This window comes from Mycetomoellerius zeteki, unplaced genomic scaffold, assembly GCF_001594055.1.
Source record: "Mycetomoellerius zeteki isolate Tzet28-1 unplaced genomic scaffold, Tzet1.0 scaffold211, whole genome shotgun sequence".
Classification (NCBI taxonomy): Eukaryota; Metazoa; Arthropoda; class Insecta; order Hymenoptera; family Formicidae; genus Mycetomoellerius; species Mycetomoellerius zeteki.
In genome coordinates this window covers 48,907-66,517 of record NW_017257076.1, presented here as the reverse complement: position 1 = coordinate 66,517, position 17,611 = coordinate 48,907, and the positions used below count along the sequence as shown (strand labels likewise).

The 17,611-nt window shown below is 38.9% G+C and overlaps 1 protein-coding gene across 1 annotated transcript in view; it reads right to left on the bottom strand.

Moving 5' to 3' along the window:
* Window positions 1-7,174: 7,174 nt before the first annotated feature.
* The window catches only part of ich (zinc finger protein ichor), a 19,380-nt gene continuing 8,943 nt past the window's right edge, over window positions 7,175-17,611 (bottom strand). The window contains exon 3 of the mRNA XM_018447751.1: window positions 7,175-9,749. Within this exon, the coding sequence (XP_018303253.1) occupies window positions 7,327-9,749 (2,423 nt within the window). The 3' untranslated portion in view covers window positions 7,175-7,326. The remainder of the gene's footprint in view (window positions 9,750-17,611) is intronic.

Below are 17,611 nucleotides of genomic sequence, written 5' to 3'. Positions count from 1 at the left end.
CATCTTACTAAAAGCATGGAGAACCAATACTGATATTATTTCACACGTCGGTATTACCTTTCGGCTCTGGCTTTGTAATTTTCACATATACTTAGATACGACCTTATGTCGCAAGACTTTCCTTAAACTCTCGAAAGCGTGTCGAACTTGAAACGAGCGATTCGACGTCATTTCGATTTCTCAACGGGAATCCGAAAATCTCTGTCGTTCCATCACGATTATGACATGGTATTTTGTTTGAATTAGCCTTCGAAAGATTGGCCATTGAGCATTTATGCGTGGATAAACGATAAATCCCCGCGATCGCGGCCTTCTCGCAGCGAGCCTCGGCGGATGCAGCCAAATTTGCGCACATAATCGCAAGTATGTCGATTTTCATCTTGTCCTAGTTTGAGCGTAATCGCCAAGATGCGCACGTGTAACACATAAAACGGCGTGGGTTTAGTAGAGCCGTACAATTCTTAACTATATATCGAGAAAGCAGAAAATATTTATTGTATAATTTAAAATTTATTTTTATTTATTACCTAAAATATATATATAATATATATGTGTATACTACATCGTATTATATTATGTATGTTATATCAAAATTAAAAAACAATACCGAGATAAAACATCGTTCAAAAAACTCGAAGAAAATTTTATTGGAAAAATAGTTGCCTTCATAAGATATATTAATATTTATATTAATTTGAAGTAATATTTTTGCATCAAATATATTTATATAGTATCCTATAGGAAGAGTATAACTTTTATATTGTTTTAATTGTATATCTTTATCTAATGTGTATTTAATTACACGCCTATTCTCTCGTTATATTGAGATCGCGCGTCCTACATCAAACGGAAGCATTTACTTATTTATCGAAACTGATATCATAATAGGATGTAAAGCAAGGAAGTTACATTAAAAGACGATACGTCGATTTCCACTTTGTTCAGAAAAAGAATAATATTAAACTTTACTTATGCGCTTTATTTTAAAAAAATATACATATATTGTTCTATGAATTTTCTATGAAACAGGAGTCAAAGCTGACAAATCAGCGCAAATTTTATATACAATTGGGAAATCGGGAAAAAAATTTTGTCGATATAAAAAACGGAGATTTACGGTATTTCTAAAGAACAATACTTATTTTGTAATTGTAAGGAATCTTAGAAATATGTCGGAAACGTCTATAATCTTTTACATTACCGCTAGCTATAACATTTCTTTCCATTAAGTATAATATCCTGAGCATAGGTTTGGTATTTGGGCCATTTATTATATTTCAACGACTTAATTTCTCAAATGCTTAAAAGATAAGAACTACTTCCTATTGGAAGACGAGTCGAAGGAGAGAAAGAAATGTATTCGCTAACGTCCGCAGGTCTCGCACGAATTTCGTGTCGGAGCAGGCATTTCGTGTTGCGCGCGGTATATATATATATATATATATATATACGCGAGTTATATACAGCTAACGACGCACGATCGGAATCGTAGGATAGACAGACCCACTCTTCAGGATCCTGAAGCGAGGCGAGTTGCAAAGTGTGCCGTGTAAGTGGAACATCGCTGCCTGGTACCGACGACGAAGTATACCAAAGTAGTATAACATGGTCCTCCTCCTTCGTCGTTCCTCTTTGCCCTTCTCCCTCCTCGTCATTCTCTTACCACCACCTCATCCTCCTCCTCTTCCTCCTCCGGCCGACAACGACACTCCTCCTTCGCGTACACGGTGAAAGACTTTCTTTAAGGAGGTTCCACAATAAAAACTTACGCGCCGCCTGTTGCCTACCGGCGCCGTGCACACTCGCCGCCAAGAGAGAATTGTCCATTGTCTCCTTTGACGGCCGTAATTGATGCCGGGTCCTCCACGTTGCATCCGGTTGCGTCTTTCCCGATATTGCCGGCGATATAATAAAAATGAAATCCTCTCGCGGCAGATGCAATAAACACGGTACGGTGACACGCGGCGCTGATTCGACCACGCATATACGCTCCTTTTCATCCGAAAAGTCACTTCGTCGGATATCGCGGATGTCGACTTGACGCGGCTCGCGAGGATTCGAGGAAAGTATTACGGGCATAACGGGCACGGAGAGAAGTTTTGTGTATAAAGAAACGCGGCGGAAATCTCTTCCGTCGATTAATTTCGCGGCGTTATTAGGGAGGATGACTATGTAATGATGACTTTATTATCTTATTACACGCGATATAAGGAAGAGATACTTGGCGTATTCCGTATAATTATCCGATCTGCAATCGCGACGATTTTTACCTACAAATTTTTTTACAATCGTGTCTAAAGGATGTTTATTACCGAGAGATAATTCTATATTTCGTTTGAATATTTGTTTTGCACAGATTACAGAAATCCTACCCGCGAAAAATTCTTTCGTTCAAATTCAGTGATTAATGCACTGCTGAAAGTAATTAGGGGAGATTATCCTTTAAAAGTTTTCGAAAATCACCATTTAGAGAAAAGCTAAAAAATTAAAGTACCTAATACAAGGTTCTGAATTATACGTTAAAAAATATTCAAAATTTGAAATGTATATATCCTATACACACGTTCATCCGAAGAAGTGTTCCGCTAATTGTTTTCAGCAGTGTATCAAGTTTCATACGCCTCTCAGATATCTAGGCTACTAAACTAACAGATGGTCGCTGGAATACGGCGCGGCATACAGCATCCCGCAAATAAATTACACAATCATTATAACTAATAGAAGGCACTAATTGAGCGTATTCAATATAGCGCACACACAGTCCGACACAAAATTTATTCCCTCTCCTTATCTCCTTTCTCTCGTCCTCTCTTCTATCTCTCCCCGTCTGGCGAACATCGATGAACAGCAATCCGATATCGTCACGCCGCAGGATGAATCGATCTCTCAAAGCCTTACACACATCCGTGATGGAGAGGGAGAGGAGGTCCGATATCGAAGGTTGTGGGTACGAACCTTCGCCAGAGTGGGCCCGAAAAATTTAGGTCACTGGTCCGACTTGGGCACGTCATGGGAACCGCGGTACCACGAGTTTCCTCCCTCCTCTCCGATGGTTTAGCCTCCTCTCGTTTGAGTCATCGACGTGTCGGTCCATCATCTTCGTTTCCGCTTCATCTCTTTGTTTACTCCTTCTTTGTTTACGCTACTAGTCGGCGATAATCGCTAAATAATGTGTGAAATGATACTTACGAAAGCATATCACTCGTCCTGATTTTTTCTACCGGTTTTTTTTTAATACTTGTAGAACGTCATGTGAGCAGCGCACTCTCTTCAGGGTTCGCACTTATCTCCGGCAATTTATCTTTCAGTACTGCCACCGCTATTATTTCATATAACGTCATCTTTTTCTAATTATTTGCATCTGCCGTACAGCTATTTAATCATCTGCTTTGCATCTTCTTCATGGCGACGTGCTCTCTCAATTATCCGTCTTACGTTATTTTTAAGCACTCCTTATTTGTTTTGCAATTACTTACGCACGGCTGTTATACTTGTTCCAAGTATCGATACTCTTGTGCCTTGTATGTTCGTTACGTGAATTAATCAACAGTACAGTTAGACGCATTGTGACCATGCCTCTGTTTACGATTCGCGTGTACGATCACAAGAGCCTCTCGCGTTTCATTGTCGGGCAGAAATAAAAGATCCATGTCTCTCTCCCTCTTACTCTTCTCATCTCTTTCTCGGCATCTTCGTCTTTACATCTTCTGAATCTACGTCTCTCCTTGTTCCACACCGAAGAGACAACATCGCACGGACCGTATAACCTTCGGGACCGTAAACCCGTTATATCATTATATTCAACAATAATCCGCGGTCCATATACCGAGCGCAAACATCGGGACAAACCGCCACGCAAACTGTTCCAGATCCCTTTTCAACGCCGTCCTTTGTTAGAGGTCGGTAATTTGGCCCCGTTGTTTGCCTCGGAGTGACACTCGTATCCAAAGCTCCGGAAGCTGACGGCCACGATGACTATCCGAAAAATAAATTCCCCGAGCACCGCTAGCGATATTCCATATATATAACAGCGATAACATCGACGGTGGCGTGTGTGCGATTTGACCGAACACCGTGACGTGCAAATTCGTCCCGAATTTAATTGCAATTCGAACAATAAAATTCCGCGGAAAGAACGTATTTACGATGTCGAGCGATCAAGTATCCCACGAAAAACCGCATTGCATGCGACGGGCGCACCCGGATCTCTTCGTGCCTCTTTTACCTTTACCTCGCCTTTATTACACCTTAAATGTAACGGTAAATCGAAAAAAAATCAATTGTCCATATTCCGTATGCAGGCTTTACATTAAAATCCTACGTGTCATTATAATATTACGTTTTCGAGCCTCAGAAATGCACACATTATGCGTTTATGATTATCCTTTCTGTCGAGCTATCTTTCCAACCGGAATTTCCGTCGCCACGAATGTTTTTAGCTACTATTTATTTTTGCTGTGCAACATTATAAATGTTTTAACAAAGCGCCGCTGCCAAGTCGATTGGACCCGAAGAATGCCTGAAAGATAGAGAGCGAAGGAATGGTCCGGGTAAGAAGGGTATCAGCACGAGAGAAAAATGACAAGATTGTATTGCGGTAACAATCATTTAATTGAACATAATCAAGTTTTTATAAATAATGCACATGTACAATGCATATGACTTTATACAAATTATGTTCCGTGATCAGCAGCAACGAGAATTCGAGGATCGAGTAGCGTGAGAATCGCATCAAGTATGCAGCAAGTGTCCGCGAGCTCGACGACTAACACCGAGATCCGTGAGTCCCTGTTATTGCGAAAATTATCCGTCGATCCATCGAAAACTCGCGCCTCAAAAAAACGACGTACGCACACTCATCCGCTAAAAGGTTGCAATACTTTTTTTTCGACAAGTTTCGGAACTCAGCCTTGCTCTTAGAGCGATTGAATGATTAGACCAATAAGTGAGAGAACCAATCGCTCGGTAAGTAGGCTGCATTTTCCGAAACTCATCGGAGCAAAAGTGTTACACCTTTTTAGCTGATGAGTATACATTCTTCGATTTAATATTACAGAAAAAAAGAGACCCGTACATAGATCCTTTTATCGCAGGACCGTGAGGGAAGTGCAGTTAAAAGACCATTGCACGTAAAAGCCGTAATCGTAAGACCGTAAAAAGCGATAAATTGATTGGTCTAATCGAGACTAATTGTAAGCATTGCCGAGTCCTCCACGCAGAAGCAACTCGAGTGAAACGTCATAACCTCAAAGCCGTGATCATAGGCTGTCCCAAAATTGACTGCCAGTACTGAAAACCTGTAGTGTACGTAACGTAAATTATAGCATTTTCAGCGTTGACAGTAAATTTGGAACACAGCCATAGTTTCGCAAGTTTTCGTCTCGTCGAAAGATTACGATTAACGCCTTATAATCCTTATGACCAACCAACAGGAAGACAGTCGGATGACTTATCGCTTGCCTCGTTGCCAATCAATTTATCGCATTTTATGATCTTACGTTTACGATTAAAACTTTTAAGTGCAATGGTCTTAAGTATCTTGTCGTACAATATTTTACACACGGTGTGAGGTCGTAAGCTAAGAGAAAGAGAGAGAGAGAGAGAGAGAGAGAAAGAGAGAGATAAAAAGGAGACGAGGGAAGGAAGCTTAAATAAAAACGGCTATCTTACAAGGTATGCGGAGTAAAGTACCGAGGGAAGATAAATAAAGTGGGAGTAGGACGTTGAAGGAGTGTAAAATAAAAGCAATATAAATAAAAAGAAAACTAGAAGCTATTCATTAGCGCTATATTCGAGTTTAGGTACATCTTGAGCGCGAGCATGAACACGCGCCCGACTGCGTCTTAACACTGAATTAATCATTCTCTTCGCTTTCTTCTACCCTATAGCGCTCACCGATGTTGAATTATATCGAGAAGTTGTGTATCTCGATGTAACGCAGCGTTATATTGAATACTATAGAATAAAAGAAAACGAAGAAAATCGCTAGTCTCTTATAACATTTCTACTTGAATATTTGAGGTGACGGGATCGAGATTTTATTTTCAAAATTATCGACGACAGCCTAAGTATTTAATATACATGGATACAATTTATTTTAAATAATAAAATTTCCAAATTCAGCTTGTTTCGCGGCAAGCTTAATATTGCAAATTTTATTAGTTAAAATATTCCTCGTAAGATACGGATGCCGCAATGAACTGAATTGATATCACTTGTTGGATTATTTATATGTACCGTCCGCCCAAGATCCAAGAAACCACTCACTGTTCCTCCTCTCCGAACATAACGAACGTGTGATGAAAACCAGTATAATACAGTACAGCCGGTATAGTAACACAGTAATCAAATTAGTAAAATGAAATTATTTTCAGATAAAAAACTAACCGTCATCAATGATTCGCCCATATGTTTCTAGCTTCTCAAAAAAATTATCACATAACAGAAAAATAGAAAGAAAAGGATATTAACTAAAAATTTTTTGAATTTTTCTGTTTTGTCGACATATATAAATAAATATTTATATATGTACGTATTTATACACGAAATTTTTCTTATATACATACATGTACAGATATTTGTGGATGTATGTATAAATAAAATTTCCTAGAAATTGTTCTTATACCGCGTATGCGGAGTCTGGAGCGAAATCGTGTTTGCGAACAAGAATTAACGGCACTGAGAAGTCATGCACCGACGAAAACATCAAAGATATTTCCAGATAAGTCATACTTGAAGCTGGTCAACATGGAAGACACTAACACTGCTTCATCGTTGCACCCGTGCTTCAAGAATCACTTCATTCAAGCAATAGACTCAGTTTATCAAGCGAGAATCAGATTTTGATATAAATCAATAAAACTCGGCTGTATCTTTGATACGTAACATGAGAGTTAGTTCGTATCTGTGAGTAGTCTGATACAATTTTAACGCAATGCATTACTGGACCATGAGCACCAAATATTATTGAACATCGAATAAGACATAACAATAGAGAATAACGATTATCTTATACTTTATTGTTATTTCTAATCAAGATTCGTTGATATTCAGAGTGAATGGTCAAGCAGCTCGTCATTGCAATTCTATCACTACTTTTTGAAGCTATTAAAGATACGTTTTGCAATATTTATTTTGATTCCGATGATTAAAATTGTTCACTGAATCGCTACAATTGATATATTTCATCATAAGTACATAACGTACTTCAGTGTGTCATATGTTCAATGTGTTCAACTGTTCTTATCATGTATATTTATCTACTTTACTTAATTATAGTAGACTATCTTCTATCTTAAATATGTCTGTATGATTGACAAAAACAATCTAATCCCTACCAATTCTTTTGTGAATCTGCTGGTGCTTAATAAGATGCGCCTTTTGCCTGAATGCTTTGTTACATACTTCGCATCTAAATGGTTTTTCACCCGTATGCGTACGAAGGTGTACCTTAATATTGCTTTTATTTAGGAAACCTCTTTGACAGATATGACACCGATGTATTGGCTTATCCTTGCCGCTCATTAAACTCGATTCCGTTCCGTATTGTACCCCCACGGCACCGGCGGTCGGACCCTTCTTTGAGGACGAGCCCCCAGAGCCTGGAGAGGATCGTGACCTCTTTCTGGGATGGGAGGGCGTGGCAAAAGACGAGTGCAGAATATCGTCGGGACTGCAAGATGTAGATACCCGATTAGGCGGGCTAAGCGGTGGAAATGGGCTAGTTGACGAGGGAGTTTCACCGCACGAAGCGTTCTGTAGATTTGTGGGATTTCCAGATTGTTGCAACCTTGCCTGAAGTAAGGGCGCATAATCAAGCTTAGTGGGGTTTTGCGTGAGCAAATTTTGCAACGCCGAACCAGCATGTTGCTGAGTCTGCGTTGTCGGAGTCGTTGTCACATAAATTTGATGCGCGAACGTACTAGGCGAAGTTGTTTCTTGGGTCTTGGGTGAACAATCCGTAATCCAATCGGCGATGTCTATCCAATCCCTTGAAGCGTCTGTATCCTGCTCGGAACTGGGTCCATTTCCATTGCCTGGAACCGTCGTATCGGCTATCGCAGACCCGATGATCTGCGCTATGTCTTCCATGTCCTCGTATATTATTTGCTGCGTCGACTGTGGCAATTGTTGCTGTTGTTGCTGATTGTGAGGATGATGATGCTGCGGCTGTTGATGATTCTGCTGTTGCTGCTGCTGCTGCTGTTGCTGTTGTGACTGTTTTTGACTCGCCTGCGGACATGGAGTACTAGAAGACACTACAGACGATTCAAAAAATTCCTGGTTAGAGGATGGTGTAGGGGAAGCAGACGGTACATCAATCGACGATCTTTGGCCAGACGAGGCTATTGCGTGATAGTGATGCCCAGGGATGCCATTGATTTGAAGATGTCCCGTGTAATTGGTAAAAGGTGGAAGCGGGAGCAGCTTTACTTCCGGCAATGACTGTTCGGAGACTGTCGTACCCAGGATCGAATCCCAGTTATCTTGAAACCCAACGGCCGTCTGTTTTGCGTCTGGGACTCCTCCCTCCAGGAACTCTGGTCCATTTGTCCATGGTAACAGCAAACTATCAATCTCAGCTGGCGAATTACCCACCACGATCCCGGAACCTTGACTGCTATGAGGCGGTTCAACGCCAGATGAAGTCAGATGCGGCGGTGCCGCCGGTGGCCCTGACTGTGTCTCGTATTTCATCTCCGTTACGATGTCCGATGTTGGCGAAATGGTGTCTAAATAATGCGGCAGGGCCGCGTGCTTCACCAGCGATGGGTCGCTGGTGCTTCTTCCCGCGCAGAAGGATTGCTGTTTAAAATTGCTGCGATTACGATCAGCAATGGTACCAGCTACGTTTGTATTTATCGCGGACTGTTCCTTCACCGTTGGACCCGTTTCCAAAAAGAAATTTACGTTGTTACCCCTGTAACGTACCACCGGCGATTCTTGCTGCGGCTGCTGCAACTTATGTTGTTCTTCTATCACTGCCGTCTTCAGGGAGTGTTCTTTCAAGAAACGGTTCCTGTCCACGCAGACGTTGTTACCGCTGGTACCGACGTTGGCGTTCGGCAGGACCTTATTCAGTGTGTTTGCCGTGACGTTATATACCGTGACCGGAACGAATCGGGATGACGAGGATGGTCCACCACACGACTGCTGTCGCTCTTCAGGACATACGCCGTTAAACTCCGTCTTGTTCCTTGAAAAGGAACTGTACGTTAACTGCTCATACGGCACGTTAGAGGCGGTCGACGCCGCGTTGGTAGCGGTGATGCTACGCGTATTCGTCGACGTGGGCGACGTCGTGAATGTCGTTGTGTACGGCCTGGCGATACAAACTTTGCGCTTTTCGGGACACGCGTAGCCAGATAGCTGTGGTTGCGCGTTGTTTGTCTGCGTCAACAACGGCGTTAATACAGTGTGTTCCGGCGGAGTATTTCTGAGAGATTCTGGCGACGATGGAAGATTGTAGTAGCCGGACGAATTTGGGACGTTGGTACCGTACACGTTTGTAGTATTATTCAACGACTGGCACCGGGAATTGTACAACGAATTTTGATAACCCTGAAAGTTACCGTCGTGGTTGGATGGTTGTTGGCATGCGACTTGAAATGGAGGCCCAACTTGGTAGTCACTGTTGCTGTACTGCGATACCTGCTGGTGCTCGGAAAATTCCGGAGTCGGGGGAAACGACGGACGGAAATTCTGTTTACTGTCGAAACCGTTGCTACCACCAGCGAAGCTGTGGCACCCTGGAACACAGGAAGAATATCGATTGGTACTAGCAGATTATGAAGGTAATTCGAATAGGAATAGGCATACTGTAAGAAACGTATTCACTATAAAAAAAAACAACGTTCATATTACATCTCCATTTGTGATTCATATATTTAAAATGTTTAAGTATAATCTTCATTCTTATATATGTTTATTTCCTTGAGAGTTCAATATTATTTCATTTTACACACACATGCTTTATAAACCAAGTTATATATTCTTATAAAAGAGAATATATGATAATAAATATTGCATATATATAATATATATATCTAATATCTATATACAAAATAAATTCCCATGCAGCACAGATCTCCAAGAAATAAATTTTAAAGACGTCCAAAAGACGTCTTTACATTCCCTGAAATAAAGTACTGGTTAAACTATTATCGACTATATTACTACTTTCACAAATAAAACTACTACTACTTTTACTCCTTTTAAAAATATATAATATAATGCTACTAAAAATATAATAGTCCCTATATTATTACTAAACTATTTTCTTTTAATTTAAATTAAATTAAAAATTGAACTATTACTGACAAACAATGGAAGGGAACAAAAGATACTTCGTATATAAAGATACAAAGAAAATTTCATTGAGGATGCGAGCATTAAGTAAAAAGAGAGTTAAAAAGAGAGTTAAAAAGAGAGAAAAAGAATCTATGGGGAATTCCAATGTCTCCTCGAGATGGATGCTAAGGGAGAGAGAAGAAGAAAATGAATAGGAGCAAATCCGTGAGGCAAGCGAGGCATGCTGCAAAGTATGATGGTAGTGGACATGGCTTGTAGTGGACGTTCGTACGGTGAATAGGTAGGTAGGTCTGGCCGATACGATCCGACGATCACACTCGCACTTGCTTACATGCACGCATACACGCGACCGCACGCGGATGCATCGTGTACTCGGCCGCTTCAACACACGTAAACAAGCGTCAGTGCGTATATATACGTGATGCGTGTGTATATGCCGGGTAGGCGCAGATCCCTCTCTTCAAGAAGAAAGACTTGCTCCGGCTAACTGGGTTAGTGGCACATTAGCCAACCACGGCCGAGTAAGTCGACCAAATTGCTGCGTTTAAAAATATATTTTTGTACCGAACGATACTATCAGCGAGATAAAGGGAAACTTGAAAGAAGGAGGGATCCAATGAGATATTTCATCTCAGCGAGTATTAAGATTAATTCATGCCATCATTCTGATTTTTATATTTGATCCTATGCCCGAAATTTTTTAAAATTATAAACACGATCTTATCTATAATCACAAAATGATTAACATAAAGTAAAAAAAAGAATAAAATAAATAATTAAATAGTACAAAATAATATATGTGTAAAAATGATATAAAAAATAAAAAATAAATAAATAATAAATAAAATAAACAAAATATAACATAATATAAATAATATAATATAAAAATGTATTAAATAAATATTATGATCAAATATTTACAACGCAAATGCATCCAAACGATAAATAAATCCAACACATAAATAATAATAATAATATTAATTAATTATATTAATCCTAGGACTACGCACATATATATTTAAGACTGGGTAAATATCTTAAATCTTCAACATTTAGAAATTTACAATTTGGAAGAGTCGTATCCAGTCTAGTTTTTTCCATTTATAAAAACGTGAGTAGTCCCATGATTAAAGAATATATTTATTATATAATATAAATAAAATGCGTAAATTTACATAAATTTGTTGAATTCGTATTGTTGATTAGTTGAGTATATCCAGTCTGCAAATTTGGGTTATATCCGGTCTGCAAATTTGGGTTATATCCGGTCTGCAAATTTGGGTTATATCCGGTCTGCAAATTTGGATTATATCCAGTCTGTAAATTTGGGTTATATCCGGTCTGCAAATTTGGATTATATCCAGTTTGCAAATTTGGGTTATATTCGTTTTGCATTACATTCTTGTCGTTAAATTCAACGATGTTGTTTACTAATCCATTCCACGATGATACTTCCTTGTTTGCATTATACTGTATTAATCTTTTAGACAGCATTTTATCGTTTTTTTTTGCTCTTGCTTGGGCTTCGGATATTATTAATTTGTTTACATTAATTACGGCCCCGTACACTTTCATAATTCTTCCTGATCTTCTTTACTTGGCAATGTTAGAACTAGATTTTGATTTAAAGTATATACTTTAAATCCTGTTGAATTTTCCGTAGCTCTTTATCGCCGACCTGTATATAACAAATAATATTATTAATAAAAATTCTATAATTATAAGAAAATTTATTTTAAAAATTACATAAGTACATCATATTATTATGATTAGTCTAGTGATTAACCATATACCACAGAAAAATAATAAGAACGTTGTAAAAATAATTTATCAGCTTGTCTGAACTAGGATATTCAGACAAGCTGATAAATGCAAATGTATGAAACATACAATATTGGTTCACAAATAGGATATCAATATAAGGCGTGCTTCTGGTATAGCAACCAAAAGCAACCGCGACTAAGGCTATCTTCGTTTTCAAGGATCAGAAAACAAAGATAGCCCCAACCGTGGTTGCTTTTGGTTGCTATACCAGAAGCACGCCAAAAATCGCCTAGTTGTATAATTTTTCACAAATACAATATATATTTACAGCTGTATTAGCACTAATTTCAATTTCTATGGTACTCTTCAACCAAAAATTAATTCTTATACAGAAATACAATTTATAAATTATCTGTTTATTATAATCTAAGCGGACTTAGAGATCGAAACTAATTCTGATACGTGAATACTGTGCGTACTTAAAGTTGGGATAATTATACAATATTTGTGTTTATCCAAATTCTATTTGTTCTACAGACAAATCATTAATTTTGTTTTATTTAATTTTAGGCCTATTCTTTTTGGCTGAACTTTTGCACCAGTTCATCTTTCTTCTTCTTCTTTCCTCCTAAATAGAAAAGGAAGAAAGATGAACTGATGCAAAAGTTCAGCTAAAAAGAATAGGCCTTTTGTTCTTTATAAAAATATTTTGTTGCAAGAATAGAACAATATTGCGCAATATTACTGCAACCTTGTTCAAATCTTGCACTCTACATTTCTATAACATCTTAATATTACATTGTAATTTTTAACATTGCAACACTACTGCAACATAGTGCGTAAGTTGCGAATTATATCTTATATGACTTGGCATATTTACATTGTCACAAAATTTGTGTGACCATGTGATCATGTGTGAAATGAAGGAGGAATGTGAGTCATTTTGAGATAATTAAAGGCAAGAGTATGAGACATCTTTCATTTATATACATATGTTTGCAACAGAATATTATCGCATTGTTAATCCTTAAACGCCTTTTTGATATGGCATATCAAACCCAGCTTTTTTCCCATGCTTTTTAACGCTTTTTCATTGCTTATAATCTTTGAATTAATAAAGATACATACATTTGTTCAGTATCGTTATGTTTTTTAATGTCTGACAAAAAAGTATAAAAAAATTTTTTTTACAATATGTTCATTTTTTTTTAAATGATAAGCAATCGAATTAAGTTGAGTACACAAGTGTATTGTTCCCGTAGTGAGGCGTTTAAAGATTATTTATGGTAGAGAGGATTTAACAAAATTATAATAATTTACAAGAAAGTAAATTAATTTAATAAGAAGCAAAAGCGTGCTTAAGTTTATGTTATTATATAAATAATAAGCTTATTAGAGTTAATTTAGTAAATTAGTTATAATTCGACGACTAGCGAGTAATGATGCTAATTATCAAGCGAAATAAATCGTATATATATTATAATAGCGTGTTATCAACATTAAGATTGTGCTATTCCTTATTGATTTTAATGCGTTAGTTATATTTTTACTCCTTTATATCTATTATTTAACCAGAACCATAATAAAAATTAATGAATCATGTCTACTCACCTGTATTTAAAAAATATGCAATATATTAAATTGAGTCACTATATCGCCACTATCGGTTCACTATTTTTTATATAAACGTATTAATTTTATATAACACTTGATAAACTTCATTATTTTTTAAATTGATGCCGCGATGATGATAAGTTACAAAATAGATTGCAAGATAGATTATATTTCTAATTAATAGTAAAAGTGTTAATAAAATTAAAAATAATTCAATTTTTCTAATTAAGAATAATTTATTAATAAAAGGGATTAAAATTATCTGTCATTATCAACTTTGATCATATCCTATGTGTGAAATTTCTCTCACACTTTATCTTACCGCAAATTTTTCATAAACTTATAACTCACAATTCAAATTTTATTTTATCTAATGATCGGAAAAACAGATACAAATAGTCGAAATACTAATGATATTCGAAAATATCGGAGGAAATAAACATAGATACAAAATTAAAACGCACACACTAATACGACGTAACAATGTAAACAAAGTTTCAGATACATCCATTTCCTGACTTGTTGCATATAAAAGAAAAAAAAAATAAATTTTACCCTTCCGGATTCTCAATGCACATTCGCTGCTGCATAACAATTACGCACTTCCGAATCCACAGAAGCGGTAGAGCGAGATCCACCTGCCACTATCTTCTCCAAAAAGAAATAACCCCTACTCACAACACGCAGAAGTAAGCGCCCTTCATTGCTCGCATCCTGTTCCGCGAGAGGTTCAAATTAAGTATCCCTTTTCTCTCAGTTTCGATTGACGTATCCGCGTGGCCGTACGGTACACGTCATGAGAAACGTGCAAATCGGTCCCGCCTGTCACCCCCTCAAGCGTCCATCGTCATCGTCGTCGTCATCGCCATCGTCATCGTTATCCCCCTCTCGCGAAACTCCCCTCTCCTCTCCTCGCGCCTTTTTTTTTTTTGCCTTTCCTCGTTCTGTCAGACCAACTTCGAGTCCGTCCTTGTCGTTGGTAAGAGTCCGTCCTTGTCAATGGTAAACATTTCAGAATAGGTACTCCCTCCCTTCGCAATTCCCCCCTTTGGCACTTGAGAAGCGAGAGGACAGGGGGGTCCTCTCTCGCCGTGTACCGTTATCCAGCGGCGCGGACGAGGCTCGTCGGGATCGCGCGGTGGGTCCGTGCTCGAGGATCGATCGGGTCTGCTTTTTCGGTCCTACGACGATGCCTCCGTGGGCTACTTATCAATGGGATCACCGGGTATCCGTGCGATACGACAAATTCGGCCGTACCGATTTGTGCGGAGCCGGTGTTTACGACGTGCCCATGTTTACGGCGAGCACGTTTCTCTCTGTTTAAATTTAAAACGTCGTTAAATTTGAAGGATTTATTTAGTAAGCTTGAATGACAAGAAAAAAATAATAAGAAATACAAAGTTAATTCACGGTACAAGAAAAACAGGATTTCGATGGGCGAAATCTCTGGGATTTGCGTTTGGGTGATGGCTTAACTATTTGAAATGGTATCGCCCAAACGCAAATCCTAGAGATTTCGCCCATCGAAATCCTGTTTTTCTTGTATCGTGGATTAACTTTGTATTTCTTATTATTTTCTTCTTGTCATTCAAGCTTACTAAATAAATCTTTTTTTTTTATAACAGAATTGTCATAAAATTATGATAATAATAATATTGTTGCGTTAATAATAACGATTATAAGTCTTTAAAAAAAGTTGAGGCGATAGTACTTTGTAGATATTGTTAACGAACAATAAATCTCTCAATATCTCGTGAGAATAAACGTTGCATTTTCTTCGATATAGATCTGACATGTCTGACCCGTAATGTCCATTTTCTACTTAGTTTCTTGTAATCTGAAATAGTCTTTTATCTGTACGAGCGTATTATATCTTGCGGCTTCATTCTCTTCTATTTTAGATCATAAAAGTCAGAATCTTTGCAACTTTTAATCAACATTTAATTCATAAATGCAATCTAATTTGCCATACGAAAAATTTTCATCTATAATGATTTTTATTCCGTAATATACAGTGCTAAATTAGATTGCAATTATTAATTGTTTTATTCTTTTTTATTTTTTTTATTTAAAAATAAATTAGTAAGCTATTAGGCTAATAGGAAGATGAAAAATTAATAATTGAATTATTATTAGCTGTACTATTAATATTTCCCATATAACAGCAAATATATTTTAGGAACGCATTTATTTATAAATTTTATATTAAATTAAAAAAAAATTGTCATCTCTTATTTCATTTTCATAATCTCTATAAATCTTCTGAATAAACTCCTAAACTTCTCCTCTTGTATGGGGAGGAATTCCTGATTTCTTTCAGGAAACTTCCACCGCAGGGGGCAATCCCGGAACGAAATGTCCATCCATCGGTGCGTAGTCACGTGCTCCGTGCATGTGCACACGCATTTCGTTCGCGTGTGCGTGTCGTAATGGTGCATGCTCGCAAGGGGGCACCCGTATTCCATTCGTTCGTTCATTCGTCCTCGCATCGGGGCCCGCGGGACCGTCGGGGGTGGTGAGGCGGGGGGGGGGGGGGGGGGGGGCCCTCCCCCCCCCCCTGCCGTCGTTCGCGAATATCCGTGCCGTGACTATAAGCCGAAACCATACCGCGCTCGCGCCTCGAGCCGCGCTCAGTGGGGCGGTCGAAGTAGGCCGGAGCACCGTTACAGCCGGCTGCACGGCCGAAGCCTACGCAAATCGACTAGATTTTGCCCGAATGGCTTTCCTTTTCGTTGTGAAAAATGGCGCGTGCGAGCCGCGGTTTCCGCGCCGACCCACTTCTGCGCGAGCGACCATGCGTGCGATTTTCCTCGCGATCCCGCGCACGCCCTGGACCTGTCTCGCATGCGACAATTAGCGAAGCGTCATCAACCTCCATCCTTTTTGACGTTCCACGTGCTTACATTTTCATGCGTACGTATCTCTGCATGTTTACATTTATATTCGGTATTTCCGGCAACAAAGTTTCGAGTTACACGTCCCCTAGTCACGATTTACTTTTTAAATCAATAGTTTAGACTTAAGGCTGTAACACACAAAAAGACTTAAGCAGTGAACGAATAAAGCCAGAAACATAGAAAAACGCGTGCAAGGAGTTCAGCTACAAAGAACAGGCCTTATAATACACAATAAATATGTAAAAAGCAGTAAGACATGAGCAGTAAGTAAATTAGCCAATCACAATAGAGAACGTAAGGCAATAACCTTACGTCTACTGTGATTGGTCGATTCACTTACTGTTTACGTTTTATTGCCTTACGCTTTTAAACGTGCCACGAGCTTAACCCCGGATCTACAATAGAGTTTTAAGCCTTAAGCCATAAGAAATGAACGAGTCATGGTCGATTATTCTCCTCGAATTCGACTGTAATTGGTCAATTTCTTACAACTTAAGGCTTAAAACATCTATTGTAGATCCGGACTTACACTTTTTGTGTGTCATAAGGCCTGTTCCTTTTTAACTGAACTTCTTGCACGGTTCATCTCCTACCTTTTTTTTTCATGTTGGAGAGAAAAAGAGAAAAAATGAACCGTGCAAGAAATTCAGCAAAAAAGGACAGACCTTATAGCCTTTAGATCATGGTGTTCTCATTTGCCACGATTTTTCCGCCCGCGGAGAGGTTCAATCTTCCGCGGTCGGGTCTACGTCATCCCGCAGCCAGCCGGAAGAAACGCGACGCGGTGTACATCGGCGGCACACTTGTTCGCGCGATGACTATGACTATATATATTCACCCGGCTAAACTATATCGGCACGTATACTGGGGAACGGAAGTAGGTCGAGGCACCGTTACTGGGTAGCCGAGAAGCTCGGGAGGCCTACGCAAGACCAGTCAGATTTTGCTAAGCGTTCGCCAGCCGGCCAGCTTCGGCTTTCCTTTTCGTTACGAAAAATGGCGCGTGCGAAACGCGGTTCCCCGTG